This window comes from Poeciliopsis prolifica, unplaced genomic scaffold (assembly GCF_027474105.1).
Source record: "Poeciliopsis prolifica strain line A6 unplaced genomic scaffold, Auburn_PproV2 SCAFFOLD109, whole genome shotgun sequence".
NCBI classification, from domain to species: domain Eukaryota; kingdom Metazoa; phylum Chordata; class Actinopteri; order Cyprinodontiformes; family Poeciliidae; genus Poeciliopsis; species Poeciliopsis prolifica.
The window spans coordinates 578,834-594,860 of record NW_026562484.1 but is presented as its reverse complement, the minus strand read 5'-3'; the positions used below and the strand labels follow the sequence as shown (position 1 = coordinate 594,860).

Below are 16,027 nucleotides of genomic sequence, written 5' to 3'. Positions count from 1 at the left end.
GTCTGTCGCCTAGCAAGCATGGCAACGCTAAACACAAGCTAATAACAGCTGATCTCAAAATATTCCTAACCCTTTTAGTCATTTAATATTTAATTATTAAATGTATTAATTTAATTAGGAAGTTAACAGGCTTACCTACTTAAATATTATTTAAAGTGTACTGCGATAGTATTAAAACAGTTCACATGGAGTACTAATGCATATTAAAGCATATTTGTTGTTTTAAAATAGGAAGTTAGAGGCGTTTTTAGAGATAAAGTATTTATAAAGAGTTTATTATTGTTTATATTTTAGATTTTCAAATATGCCTATATTTCATCTATACGATCCATTACAATTAAAATTGTTTTACTTAAAACATTATTTTTACTTTACATATCTAGTCAATTGTATTTACAGAGTTTTGTTTTGAAAATAACTTTTTGAGAATTTTCTAAGCAAATATTTTAGCATCAAACCTTAGCGAAAAAAACACAAATTAACTAAAAAAAGATAGTAAAAGATAACTAAATTATAACAGCATTATATTTGGAAATGTCTTCTTTATACCTTATACACCTGACAGCTCAGAGAAAGTTACCAAATAAATTTCTGACATTTAGCAAATACAAATAATTTAGATGATTCTAACTAGTAGTAACAGCATAAAAAGGCAAGAACACAATCTAAAAGATAAACTTTGAATTGTAACAAATATTTAGAATGTAAACTGGAAAACATTTTAAATATCCAAAGGTCTCCGTAAACAAAACTGTCCTAGTTGAGATCAAAGAAGATTTTTATCATCCAGTTTTTGGTAGAAAGAGAGAAAATCATGTAAATGGAAAATTATTGAGATCATTTGAATTTATCATGCAATTAATTGACATATATTGCGACATGCCTAAGCACCAGTACGAACTCTGTATTTATCTACTGATTTTTTTTGCGTCTTCATTTGGAAAACTCTGGTTTGGTTTCACTGATTCCTAAAGTAAGACTCTTCTCCTGACTCAAGAGTTGATGCTCCTTTGAAAGCCAAGAAAGTAAATTAACCCAATTAAAGCTGCAGCAAATCAGAACCCACAACACACAGAAAACCCGATTACAACGCAGTCGTTTGTTCTCGTGGGTGGTCAGTCGGCCTCAGAGAAAGTGTGACCTTATCCTGATGAGACATGACACCATTTTTGCGGGAAACCCTCTCAAACACACACACACACACCCACCCACCCACCCACACACACACACACACACACACACACACACACACACACACACACACACACACACACGCAGGTTGCTGAGCTGCAGCAGATGGCAGCAGATGTTCTCCGGTCCCTCAGCGGGCCACGATGCTCCTAATGCTGTCTGGAAAACATTCTGGCTCTCTGAGGGATTCGCTGAGTGTTTGTGAGCACTGCTGACTCAACGCTCGGCAGAATGACAACTAAATGTGTTCTCCAAGTCACTCCGATGAGTCGGAGGACTCCGCTGGGATGTGGGCGTTGCTTTGAGCGCTCAGGGTTTTACTGCCAGGAAGCACTAAGGTGCATCCATGTGTAACGCTGCGCTCAAATCACTGCAACAAATGAAATAAAAATCACAAAAGTGACAACATTTCAGCCTCAGTGAGTCCCGGTGTTCAGTTTATTAAGATCTCCTTTAAGGGTCCCAATTAATCAGCAAAATACTTCAGTTTGAACTCAAAGACTAATGTAAATTATGTGCATTTAAATCAGAATAAATGAATGACTGATTTTAAGAGGAATCTAGAATAGTTAGCAATAGCTTCCACTAAATAGCCTGTTTCCCTAAACAGGCTAGCACTTTAGCAATAAATATCATGTTGGTCTAGCAGTTAGCATTAGCGTCTGCTAAATATCACGTTGTAGTGCTGCAGACATTTTTCTGTAGCATTAGCTTCACTGCTTCAGTGCAACAATTTAGAGTTAGCAGAACAAATGTTTATGGCTAATGCTTTAGGGTTAGTGAAGCTGACTTTTGCTACTTTTAACCTCCACATCCCTGTTAGCATTTTAGAGAAGCAAACGGATATAAAAAGCAGAATGACGACAGGATGGATCCAGGAATTCATGCCAAGCTAAAGCTAATCAATGTCTTTAGAAGACTGAATTATTAAAATAGCTGGATGCATTAAAGCTAGTTTATTTTTGGACTTGCAGACAAACTCTATCAGAGCAAATATGCAGATGAGTGTCCAAAAAATGCCTCCTGACCTCAGGCAGCTACTTATGATTAACAGAAAAATTAACTCTAAAGGACCTGAGCAGGATGAGAGAGAGCAGGCTGACACTTTGAGCGTTTATAAAGCTGTAGAGTAAAGAGTTTCTGCATCGTGACACAGAAACAAAACCGCCTCATTACCTCCATGTAACCAACTCTGAGTAAAACCAGTGGAACAGTATAAATCAGTCATTAACAGCTCTGTGATGTATTCACCCTCACGCACCCAGCGATCCGATCGGGCGCTGGCAACGCCGTCCAGCTGAAGCAACAGAACCTCGGCTCTGATCTATAAGCCATCTCTCCTCTGCATTTAAAAATCGATGCGTGGCGTCTGATCTGCCAGACCGGCCGGCTAACATTAAGCGGCGTCCGCTTTTATTAAAGTGGAAAACATCCTGGATTATCCACCAACCAGGACGGACTTAAAGTGAAACATTAGCTGCAGGACATCAACGAGACCCAGCAGAGATCTGAAAATTATCCTAAAACATAACAATGAGCAGCAACGACTGAAAACCTGGAACAATTTCTGCTCTGTTAATCAACAACCCGCAACATTTCAAATTACCTGAAAAGTCAGAGACAGGCGCAGCAAATGTGATCGATATCTGCAGAAATATGATCAGACATTTATCTGCAGGTTTCAGCAAGTCACATTTAATATTTAGACATTTTCAAAGCCAGCTTGAATAAAATTTACGACAGAAAAAAATGATTGAATTGGCAACAGAAGTGAAACAAATTATTGATGCAAAAATTGCTGGCTAGCTAGTTAGCATCAGCTTTAACCATCCCAAGTCACAAAATGCAATGAAGACGAGACTAAAAGTTTCCCCTCACAGACGAGACTGAAAACCTGATATTTATATTTTAACAAATCTGTTTCTGCTTTCTTTGTCATTTTAGTGAACAGAACATAAACATTTCCCTCCGACTGGTTAAACTGAGCTAAAAACAGGAAGACTCACACAAAAACAAACCTTTGATAAACTGGGAAATTAACTTATCTTTTAATGAAGCAACCAGGTGAGAGTCTTAATGTTCTGATCAACAATTATTCACAAATTAATCTATAAAAAAAATGAGTTCATTAAAATCTTGAAGGTTTAGTTTATTACTTTTTAAAAATGTAAAAAGATTTATACATTACATTTTTATTTAAAGATTTGTGCTTTCATCTTTATTTATTTTAGCTAAACCAGGTGGATTCAACCCAGATGAGAAAAACCACAGATTGTAAAAGTTTTGATTCGTTTCTCACGTTTTGTCTGATTGAAACCACGACTTTCAGTCATTTTACGTAACAAACCAACACAACGTAAAACAGAACTGAGAAGAGGAAGCAAAACAATGTTCTTACTAGTGAAAATCTTAAAAGTGCGGCATACTTTTGTAATCAGTCCCCCCAAAACATTACTTGGTGAAATTCACCTTTCAATGCAGATAGTCAGACTTTCTTGCTTGTTTTCCTTTGTTAAAGATCTCAAGTTCAGTCAGATTTGATTAAAAAAATCTGCTTTCACATTTCGTTTAGGTCTGGACTTTGACTAGACCCATGAATCTGCAGTGATTCGGGGACAGAACTGGCAAATTTAACTTACTGGTGCACCACAAAATTCATTACATTAAGAAATGCTTGATTTTACATATATTTTTTACAACATTGTTATAAAATCTGTAAATCATTAAACATCAAAAACATTAAAAAAAAAAACACTTCGGATTGTATCCTTACTAAAAGAAAAACCTATTTTCCACATTTTAGGGGTCATTAACTGTCTTCTAATTTTATTGACCATAGAATAGATTTTTTTGGTTAGGGACCAAAAATTTTTTTTTCAAGGGCCCCAAATGGCCCCCAAGCCAACTTTGGACACCCCTGACTTAAAACAAACTAAAACATCCTGCTGAAAAGTTACTTGCAAGTTAGTTTTGTCTTATTTTAAATGTATTTCAATAGAAACCAGGCCAACAACACGTTGCGTTTTTACCGGGTTTGCCGCCATTTTATCAGCGATGTGAGCTAAATGTGATGTTTGGTGCTAAATGTGATGTTTGGTGTTTCATCTGTGATGCTGTGAAAGCAGCAGAGAGAAAGCAGTTTAAACAGAGGAATGATTAATGCCTAATCCGAAATAACTCCGGGAACGTGAAGAGGGTTGGCGGGAGGATTTATTCCCTCCCAGGATGAGTCACGGCTTCAAAACGAGCCACTTTGAGTTTCACTCTCATCCCAGCAGCGATCCAACAGCAGCAGTGGAAACGGCAGTTTCCCAAACAGCGGATAAATCATCACAGATCAGAACTCTGCTCCGCGGGAGTGCGATCCGGCCTCCAGACAGGAAGGATTAGTCAAGCTAACAGGCTAGGCTAACAGGCGGAGCTAGTAGCCGAGGCTAACGGGCTAGGCTAACCGGAACCGGGACCGGAGCTGGACTTACGGTGCAGGCCGGCATCGAGTCGTCGTCCCCCGCTGTGTCTTCCGGGTCGTGGTGCGTCTCCTGCAACACACAGAGGTCACACCTGAGTTACCATGGCAACGGGACGACGAGCGACGCGGTGACGTCATGCCGTCACGTTCCCACAAGGAAAACAGAAAACGTTGCTGCAGGTCATGAAATATGATTCATGTTTACTTCCTCTACCTCTGTGTTCCTGATATAAAAAGGTTCAGAAAACCTTTTCCAGGATTTATAATTAATATCAGTTATTTTTAATGTTTTTCAGACATACTTTTAGATATTATATGAACAATTTAGAAACATAAAAATAGGATTTTTAATACTGAATATAATTTAATTTATTTAATAACTTATTTCTATGTTTATATAATTAATTTCATTTAAATGGGACTGATTTACAACAATTACAGATTAGAAGACAAACTGCTCCAGACAAATTTATACAGTTAAATATTTTATTGAGTTAATGGTAGGTATTTTATATTAATAAATATTTTAGATGTTTGTTTTATAATCTGTATTTGTTGTACATTTACACCATTAACATCAACTTAACTGACCTAAAGAAATATATTTTAAAATAGTATATTTAAAGCCATTTTACATATCTGCCTCAACTTTCTATTTTCACTATAATATAAAATTCACTGGCTTTATTTATTCAACAGAAAGTGTAATCCAGTTTGCTGTATTTTGTTTGAATTTCTTCAACATTCTTATTTTCACCACCATCTTTATGTTACGTCAGATTTGAATTAATTCCATCAGGCAGATCATCGGCCGCCCTGCTGGAGCAGCAGCTGGGATCCAGACACTGATAGCCCTGCTGCCACGGCCTGATTAAAACTATAACGGCAATAAAAGATTTTATTTACTGGGATTATATTCTGCAGCAGCTGAGCAGAAAAGCTGCAGGCGGAGAGAGAAACGGATCAGAACCAGAGGAGAAACGGCGCTGAAGCTGCAAAAAGAGCATTTATTCACCTGGAACGAAAACGTTTTAGACTTTTTTTTTTTTTTTTTTAATAAATCAGCATTCAAACTCTTAGTTTTCCTTTAAAATAAAAAGTAAGAGGTAAACATTTCACTAACTTCATTACTTTCTTTAAAATATTTAGATTCTGTTCAAAGTCAAGAACTTTTTCCAAAGTTTTTTCTCAATCCTTTCATTTATTCTATGAGCTTTTTCTGATAATTTAATTCACTATTTTAGTTTATCTTAAATTTCAATCAATTTAACAGAAAATTTTCAGATCTAGAAGTTGCTAATTTACTAAGAAAAACCTTCCGATAAATTCAATTCAGAGATATGTGATTGGTCACAAACATGAATTGTGACTCATATTAATTCAAAATTATTAAAAGATAAATATAAAACCAGACAATTTAAACAGAAGAATTAATTTCATCTAAACCCACAAATTCAACCAATTAAGTTACTTAAAATGTTTTTTAGTATCCATGAGTTCGGTATGAGGAAATAAACCTAAAAATCATGAGTGAATTTATGAGGAAACAAACTATGAACCCCACAGGAAAGTTGTGAAAATGCTGCAGAGGAAAAACAAGAAGTGTTCAAGAGAATAAACATCGATTAGTTTATGTCTAACAGAAAACTGAACATCAGGATTTCCAGGCTGGGTTTTCTTATGACTGCAGAAAACATTCTGCAGCTCTAATCCAGCAGAAAATTAAGGAATTACAAGATTAACTCAATCAAAAGAGTAACTTTTATCGGATTATTGAGATTTATGAAGGAGCAGCAATGCTGGTTCATCAGACCGAAAATTTTTAAAAGTGTTTAATAAATAAATAGAGTAATGTTGCTGCATGAACCGTTGCATGCAGCATTAATTTTAGATGAACTCTAACAGCTTACAATTGTTGCAGTTAGAGGAGCGGCCATGTTGGATTTCAAATTTTCAGACAAGGGGTTGTTCCTGATTTTTCCTGACATGTCACTGTGGAATATCATCTGTTGCCTGGATGTTGAGCTATTAGCATGTCGTGACAGTCTCACAGCAGTAGTCTTCAGTCAGAAGCCTCATCAGATTTGTTTGAAGACTGTCAGCTACAGCATCACCACCCAATGTTAGAAAATACTTTCATGATATAAATTAAATTTAGTTTCTTTAAGGGAGAAATAAAGTATTTTTGAATTAAGCTGAACTGAATCTGCAATGGAGGACATGATCAGAAGCTAATCAACGGCGCCATGATGGATTTATTTCTTCTTCTTTTGTTTAAATCAGTGAGGCTGGTTTGGCGTCTCGTTGCATCAGAAGTCGACTGAGGTCAACCGGGTCGGATCAGGTCAACGAATCGATAAAATATGCAGGAGTTTCCTCAGCAGAACAAAGACGCAGCTCAAGGTGAAGCATGCTGTTCGACCTGAACCTCACCTGAAGGGAACGCGGCCTTAAAGGGAAAGTTCACCCAAAACATTCAGCAGAGGAATGTCAGGAATCCTCCACCTGAATCCTCTCACCAGACAACGGTTCAGAAAACATCTCAGCTCTCACTGCAGAGTCTTTAACGAAATAATGTTTAATTTAACCATTTTCTATACGTTTTACCACATATTTAAATATTTTTGTTATTGGATCAGGGTTTTGATATTATTTCTTACTTTTTGAAGAACTGGGTTATATTTAGATTATTATTTGGTTAATATAATATTTTATCTTTCTGAGGTCCTTTGTTTGAAAAGGAAGAAATTCGTTTAACAATTTTATTTTCATGATTTTGATTATTTGAATGTAATATTTCTCATTTGAAATATATTTATTGCTTGCTTTACTCATTTTAATATTGTTTAGCCACTTTTTATTGTGTTTGGATTAATTTAATTCATAGTTTAGTGTAATTTATTTCGATTTTTTTAAAATTTATTGTATATTTCTACTTTTTCAGGATGTATTTCTAATTTTTGCAAGTTATCTTTATATTGAACATCTTTTTTATGACTATCTAGTAATACTTTTATTGGTGTTTTTAGTATTATTTTTATTACTTTTACTTTTCGTTTCTTGCATTTTTATTATTATTAATATTTCTTTTATTTATATTTTTTTTCTCTTGTTAACTGCAAAGTGAAACTTTCACCAGGAAGCTTCTGAATGTTTCTTCCATTGTTTCTGCTGAGTTTCTGTGGTAAATAAACTCTGATCTGCAGAACGGAGCTTCAGTCGTTTTCATTTTACATCTCAGCAGAAAACTGAAGCCTCTCTCTGATCTGCTCTGTTTCACAGAACCAGGTCTGCAACGCGCGCTGCGTTTCTGTCTTCTTGTGGTCTGGAAAATGTTGATCTAAAAGTTGCTGCGCTGTGCTGTAGAGAAAGGAGCAAGTAGGGGGTCAAAGGTCGGTTTTTCAGTGCGTTCCTGTGTGGCGGCGCAGGTCTGGGCCTGTCAGCAGCAGCCTGAGTGACTCAGAGCTTCTGAGCTGTTAGTGAATCTTTGTTTTTACTATCATCAATCTCGCCGCCCATGTGACGCCTCGCGCAGGAAACGGACACTCTCGCTCTTCCTGAGTCACGGCGTCGCGGCGGCTCCGCCTCCCGATGTCGTTCAAGACTCGATAGGAGGAAGGAGAGGAAGAGCAAAACATTTCAACACTGACGGAGATCCTGCACTTCAAAAAACAAAACCTGACCTCAACTTCATGATTCAAAATGAATTAATCCAAAATATCTCCAACTTCTACCAATAAAAGTTGCTCCAGTGCCGTCACAGAGGCCGGTACCAGGATGCAACCAGGGTCCATTTCCACAAAAACGATCCAAACATAGAAATACACCGATCTAAAAATGAACATTTCTGCTCTGACTAGATAAACATCACATGACTAATTCTCTCTTCTCCCCCAGAAACTAAAATAAGAACAAAATAAGTATTGGTTATAAATATCGGCCCAGATTAATTTATCAGGCCGATATCGGTGTGTTGAAACTGACTATTGCTGTTCCATAACTTCAAAAAGAATCGTTCCAGGACGTAAACGCCTTCATTTTTTTATTTTTTCGTACTTTATAAAAATTTTAACAAACAACGGCTCCAGCTAATAGACGGTGGGGGATCTGGAAGGTTAATCCAGCTCCTGTTTCCGACTGTAATCCCTCCTTTGGGTGGATTTATCAGATTTCCAGATTACATTGAAATTCCTCCAGAATCCTTAGATGATCTTAAAGTTTTCTGACAAATATGTAAAAACCTTTGAGACAAACGCTTTAAATATTTTAGGAGTTTCCTGAAGCCTCTGAGTCGCTTACGGACCAAAATCTGATCAGAACAAATCCCAGCTTCAAGCATGTTTCATTATGATCCGGTTCTACTTTTGCAAAGCAGCAGCAGGAGAATCCTGGGGTGGAGAGACGGTCCCAGCACCGGGTCCCAGGTTTTCCACAGGGTCTGGTATGTTTGACTCAATGCAGAGAGAAAAATGTAACAAATGCTGCAATTTTGTTTCCTTATCGAGCTGGCGGGAGAAACGGCTGATGAATTTTTACCAAAGATAAAGGAGAAATCCTCCAGACGCTAAAATCTGACGCCTCTCCATTTTTATTTAGTTAATGAAACAGAAAGCTGCGCTCAGTTTATTCTAGGAGAGAATAAAGCTCATTTTCACTTTAAATGTGACATAAAACATGAACCTCCCTGAACTTGTAGTTTCATGAGTCGGGTTTTCCTCCCACGCCGCTGGAAAACCCCTCGCATTTTAATATGCATCACAAAGTGCAGCTCGATCCAGATCAGACGGCTGGAAGCGGCTCGTTATGCAAAAATCTTCCCCGCAGACGAGAACAGGATGCTGGGACCAACACGACACGGTCCTGTTCAGAAACCAAACGGGTCACAGAGCGACGTTTTACACAACATGTGAAATCTGATCATTTATCTCCAGGCTGCAGAATATTTCAGATAATTGATTCAGACAAATAGATTCTGGTCGTCTGCAGACGTTCCTTCAGTTAAAATTTATCTGAAAGTTAAAGTTGGACCGGCTGCCGGGTTCCTGCAGGAGAGTGGAGCAGCTCTGAGGTGTCCTGTTTCCTGTAGCATCCGCTCCTCTGAGTTCATGCTGATCGTTTAAAGTGCTCTGTAATCTCATTTCTCCTCCTGCGAATCATTTCACGCAATTTAAATCGCATTTCTGCAGCTTCGTCAGCATTCTTTCACACTTTCTCCCTTTTGGATGCCAGATTTGTCAAAAATATGCAGAAAATGACAGCAAACTGTCTGTTTTTAGGGATGAAATTGATATTAAAGAAACAGGTTAGCATCCAGGAGAGTTTCCAGGTATAATCTGATTGAATGCAACATTTTTCTGCAGGTTTTCCTTTAGATTTGCATCCCAGTCGGAAGAGGAGGTTCTAGTTTCAGCCACTGCTGAACCTCATGTCACATTTTTGTCTTTTTCTACAAGTTCAAGCTCGCTTCAGCAAATATTTAACCCATCTGTTGGCTCAGGAAGCAAACCGCTGACATCTCTTAGTATTTGCATCCCATGCAATAAAACAATAATAAATACAGCGAATGAAACTGTCCTCTTAGAGCGGTACTTTAATTTAAATATGTCATTATTGGTGTTCTTACCCACATATTAGAGCTTTTTTGAAGAATTTGCACTCTAAGTAAACGTATTTTCATTATTTCTGCTTTAGTTTTTACATCTTTAAGCTTCTTTTTCACTAAAACTGACTCAGCTTTAGGATAGGTTTGTCACAATAAACAATAAATGAATTAATTTTCATTTGCATGGTTTACAGTTTTTCTCTTTTTCTACCAAAAGCTGGATGATTAAAGTTTTCAGTTTGGTGTTTTGGTCTCAACTAAATCTTTTTTTAAAGATAATTTAGTTCACACTGACTTCATAAGTAATTTTATTTGTAGTTTCTGTAGTTTTATTTATTTCTGATATTTAAGATGTTTTCCAGTTCCATTAAAATTTAAAGTTTATTGATCTTTTAGAAAGTTTTGTTGTATTATTATTATGCTATTATTGCTTTATTACATGAAAATGGACTCAAACCAACAATATTATCGTTATTCGCAGTAACTAATGGGACGGTTTATCTGATTTGTTATGGTGACAGGCCGAGGTTTGGGGACATATTTCTGGGATTAAACAGTTTATCCTCGTTTAAATCTTCTTTCTATGCAAGTTGTCTTTAATGTTTCAGCTTTCAGGTAAGTTATTAAAGCTTTTCATCCTGCTGGTTGAAAGCTGCAAGCCGAGTCATTTACTGTTGATTGAAATGTTTTGTTTTTATTGCAGAATAAGGATGAAATGAAAGGTTTGGAGCAGGTTTTTATCGTTCCTGCTCATCTTACTGTCACATTGCTCTGGGTTTAACATGCTGCAGCTTGTTGTGGACATGAAGCTCAGATTTAACTCCAACTAAACTCCAGCCTCTTTCAGAGCCATGAAAACTGTGTTATGCTGTAAAAGTTATTCATCCTGCAGGGGTTTGGCGTTTTGAAGCTGATTTAGTGTTTCTGGGGGAGGTTCTGCACCACTTCCAGGTAGTTGGAGGTTCTGGTTCTGGTCCAGCCCTGCGCTGCAACATGAGGACAAACGGAGCTGCTCACCTCTCCAGCCGTTCCTCCCACCGGCATCTTCTGCCAGGGATCCGCCAGCTGAGCCAGAGGCATCCTCTCCTTCTTCTTCTTCTCCTTCTCCTGGGCTCCCGCTCCTCCTCTCTTCTTCTTCGGTTTAATTCCCGCTGCTCTCCGCAGACTCTGTAAACTCCGGCCGCCTTCTCTCTTTCTGCTTCTTCTCTTCCTGGTAAAATGTTGCGAGCTTCTCTCCCTCACTTTCTCTCTTTCTCCGGTCCCGTTCCTGAGTCGGCGGGACGCGAACCGAGCCTAGCCGAGCGAGCAGCGCTAATTCCGGCTGTGGTGAGGCGCAGAGACCGCCCCTTCCTCCTCCGGGGAGACAAACATGAAAGGAGGACGCCCTTTTCTCGGAAACTGCTCCACCTCTACAATCTCTCTCTCTCTCTCTGTCTCTCTCTCTCTGTCTCTCTCTTTCTCTCTCTCTCTCTCTCTTCTCTCTCATTTCCGCTCTTTCCCAATATGGCGGCCGGTGTCGGCTTACCTGTCCGTCAGGCGGCTGACGTCACCGTGCGTCACGCCGGGAGGCGGCACCTGAGAGAACTAAACTTCAGGATGAGTCAGAGCCTCTGGAGAAACTACAGAGGCTCGTTTACTCACATTTGTGAACCACAGCCTGTGGAAACACAAAACAACCACAGCAAACTGCACCCACAGCTGGAATCACTCTGACCTTTTACCCCCAAAGGCCAGAGGAGGTGAGAATGAGCAGGAAGAGGAGGAGGAATTCCCTAGTGAAAAAATTTTTGGATTTTAAGTTTGACATAATAGCTTTAAACACACTCAAATATAATTATACAAAATACATTAAATTAAAGTAAACTTTAAGTGAAAAAATATGTATTTGCTCAAGTGTATCAATGAAACAATACGCTTTCAAATATATTTCGGTTATATTTTAAAATATATGCCCAAAATATAATTTTTAGAAATTCACTACTGAGTATGTATGTTTTAAATTAAATCCAAGTGAACACTTTAGGCTAATAAAGTATGCATTTTAGGTGCCTTAATAATATTTTACTATTTTTGTCAAAATGGCAAAGAATAAATGATAAAAGACATGAAGTGACTAAAAAGTTACTTCAATAGCAATGATAATAAACAAAAAGTGTTATTATACAATTGTGTAATCACACTACTAATATAAAAAAATATGTAATGCCAATATACTGAAAATACATTCAAATTATATTTTAAATGTAATTCAATGACAAAAATAGTCAAAATATACAAATCAAGCAGATTTATATTAAATAAAAAGTAATGAACTTAAAGTATACTAAGCGTAATTTTAGTTGTTCCAAAATAGAATGTGAAAGTACACTTAGTACACTTTAAATTGTGCTTTAATACAGTTTAATTAAGATTAAAATACACTAAACACAAAATTGGTTGTTCCAAAATGTCATACTTTAAGTTAACTAATCCTAAATCAACATGAAATATCATGATTAGTCTATATTCTCAAGTAAACTAAAATTTAACATTCCTGGTATATATTTATTTTGACAAAATGAAAGATTAAAATCATGAAAATGCTCCATAAAGAGGCCTGATGGGATGATCGTCTCATGTTGTTGAAGGCGTTTCTTGTGCCGTAGAGGCTCATGGGAAATGTAGTTTATCTCTTCTGACTGTTAGAAACAGAAATACTGAAGGTTTTTAAACTTTCTTATTGTTTTGTTGCAGTTTATAAAATCTATCTGAACCGTTAACAGTAAATATTTATTTACTTTGATTTTAGACGCTTCTGGTTAATCATGAAAACTCAAGTCACGTGACTTTGAAACAGAAACTGAAACTAACTTCGTTCTCCTTCAGATCAGACGCCATTTTGAGACGGAGGATGAGAATAACGGGTCTTCTTGTTAACAGAGGTAAGTGTTGCAGCTCCATGTTGCTCCGTGTCTCTTTGGGACTGAGATCAGGTTTTTCTAAAGGATCACAGTGACGTCACAGCGGCTGCTGCAGTGGCCGTTCCTCAGCAGTTGGGTTTCATTTTCCTGACTTCAAGGCCTGTTTACATTCACACAAAATACATTTATTTGACATGAAGGCTCAATGTGAAACGCTGCTGCTCATAAATTGCTGTTATTCGAGGCGACAGATGAATTTACGTTTCACCAACGAAGCTGAAGTTTGTTTCCGTTTCCAAGTCACTCAGACCTTATTTGGAAACGAAGGGGCGCTATTTGCTGTATTATCCTCGGTCTCCCGTTTTTATTTCCTGTTGAAATCTGTGATACATCTTCATCTTTAGCAAGGAGTTTCACTCTCATTGTATTTTAACTTTGAATGGATCACCTGATCCTGAAGTCTCTCTGATTGTTGGTCCGTCTGGAAAATATTCCTTCCACATATTCCTGCCTCTCAACAGGAGGACTGGCAGCCCATCTGAAGGAGGTCTGGAGCCCAAAGGGTTCAGAACCCCAAAGGGTTCAGAACCGCTGCTTTAACTGAGCCCATCTGTTCAGGACCAACACATCACCACTTCATAGGAAATGTTCACTCCTTCATTCACTTCATCTGACCTCACTCTGGATGTTTCTGCAGACCTGGAACATGATTCCAGTTTAGGTTTCAGACTCAGATCTGAAATGTTCTTCATAAAGTCAGAAGTTCTCCAGAAGGTTCTTGGATCAGCCAGCAGACATCAGAAGGTCATGAAGAAGTGAAGGAAAGAACAATTCAGACCCGATGTTACCTGCTGGAATCAGGTTCCTCTGATCCTCTGAACACGTGATGGGAATCAACTTTCTGCTGACTGGGTCACTGGGATCTGACTGGTACTGGTTTCTCTTTCAGACTTACTGAGGTCCAGAAGATGGAAGATTTGGACCTAAAGGAGAACCGACCAGAACCTCCAGGATCCGACTGTCCCTCTATGAGGAGTGACTGGTCAAAGGAAGAACCTCCAGACCTCAGTGATGAACCAGAACCATCAGACCCAGAGTAAGAAACCAGTTTCTAACTGGTTCATGTGACTCCACACAGATTTATTTAATATTAACTTGTTTATCTTCAGCAAATAAATAAAAAGTAACTTAATTTTTATGCAAACCTAAAGCTAAGTAATTGGGACCAGTTTATATACTGGGAACACTGGGACCAGTTGATATACTGGGACCAGTAGGACCAGTTTATATACTGGGAACACTTGGACCAGTTTATATACTGGGAACACTGGGACCAGTTTATATACTGGGAACACTTGGACCAGTTTATATACTGGGAACACTGGGACCAGTTTATATACTGGGAACACTGGGACCCGTTTATATACTGGGAACACTGGGACCAGCTTATATACTGGGAACACTGGGACCAGCTTATATACTGGGAACACTGGGACCAGTTTATATACTGGAAACACTGGGACCAGCTTATATACTGGGAACACTGGGACCAGTTTATATACTGGGAACACTGGGACCAGTTTATATACTGGGAACACTTGGACCAGTTTATGTACTGGGAACACTGGGACCAGTTTATATACTGGGAACACTGGGACCTGTTTATATACTGGAAACACTGGGCCCAGTTTATATACTGGGAACACTGGGACCTGTTTATATACTGGAAACACTGGGCCCAGTTTATATACTGGGAACACTGGGACCAGTTTATATACTGGGAACACTGGGACCAGCTGATCCAGGTCGGATGACGACCCAGAACTTTAAACCTTCTGCTTCTTCTTCAGTGTTTTTCTCACAGAGTTTTTCAGGAATTGATTTGATCTGAATAATATTTTTGTGTTGCAGAGATCAGAACCACAGACTGAGACCAGAACCTCCAGGATCCGTCTGTCCCTCTATGAGGAGTGACTGGTCAAAGGAAGAACCTCCAGACCTCAGTACTGAACCAGAACCATCAGACCCAAAGTAAGAAACCAGTTTCTAACTGGTTCATGTGACTCCACACAGATTTATTTAATATTAACTTGTTTATCTTCAGCAAATAAATAAAGAGTAACTTAATTTTTATGCAAACCTAAAGCTAAGTAATTGGGACCAGTTTATATACTGGGAACACTGGGACCAGCTTATATACTGGGAACACTGGGACCAGTTTATATACTGGAAACACTGGGACCAGCTTATATACTGGGAACACTGGGACCAGTTTATATACTGGGAACACTGTGACCAGTTTATATACTGGGAACACTGGGACCAGTTTATATACTGGGAACACTGGGACCAGTTTATATACTGGGAACACTGTGACCAGTTTATATACTGGGAACACTGGCACCAGTTTATATACTGGGAACACTTGGACCAGTTTATATACTGGGAACACTGGGACCAGTTTATATACTGGGAACACTGTGACCAGTTTATATACTGGGAACACTGGGACCAGTTTATATACTGGGAACACTGGGACCAGTTGATATACTGGGAACATTGGGACCAGCTTATATACTGGGAACACTGGGACCAGTTTATATACTGGAAACACTGGGACCAGCTTATATACTGGGAACACTGGGACCAGTTTTATATACTGGGAACACTGGGACCAGTTGATATACTGGGAACATTGGGACCAGCTTATATGCTGGGAACACTGGGACCAGTTTATATACTGGGAACACTTGGACCAGTTTATATACTGGAAACACTGGGACCAGCTTATATACTGGGAACACTGGGACCAGTTTATATACTGGGAACACTTGGACCAGTTTATATACTGGGAACACTGGGACC

General features: G+C 38.3%; 1 protein-coding gene and 1 pseudogene across 1 annotated transcript in view; one reads left to right on the top strand and one right to left on the bottom strand.

Moving 5' to 3' along the window:
- LOC129354388 (ribosomal protein S6 kinase alpha-3-like) overlaps window positions 1-11,658 on the bottom strand; it is a 43,483-nt gene extending 31,825 nt beyond the window's left edge. Inside the window, 2 exon segments of the mRNA XM_055023869.1 lie at window positions 4,671-4,730; window positions 11,280-11,658. Coding sequence (XP_054879844.1) covers window positions 4,671-4,730; window positions 11,280-11,342 — 123 coding nt within the window. The 5' untranslated portion in view covers window positions 11,343-11,658.
- Window positions 11,659-13,121: 1,463 nt separating this feature from the next.
- LOC129354394 (NACHT, LRR and PYD domains-containing protein 3-like) overlaps window positions 13,122-16,027 on the top strand; it is an 80,156-nt pseudogene continuing 77,250 nt past the window's right edge.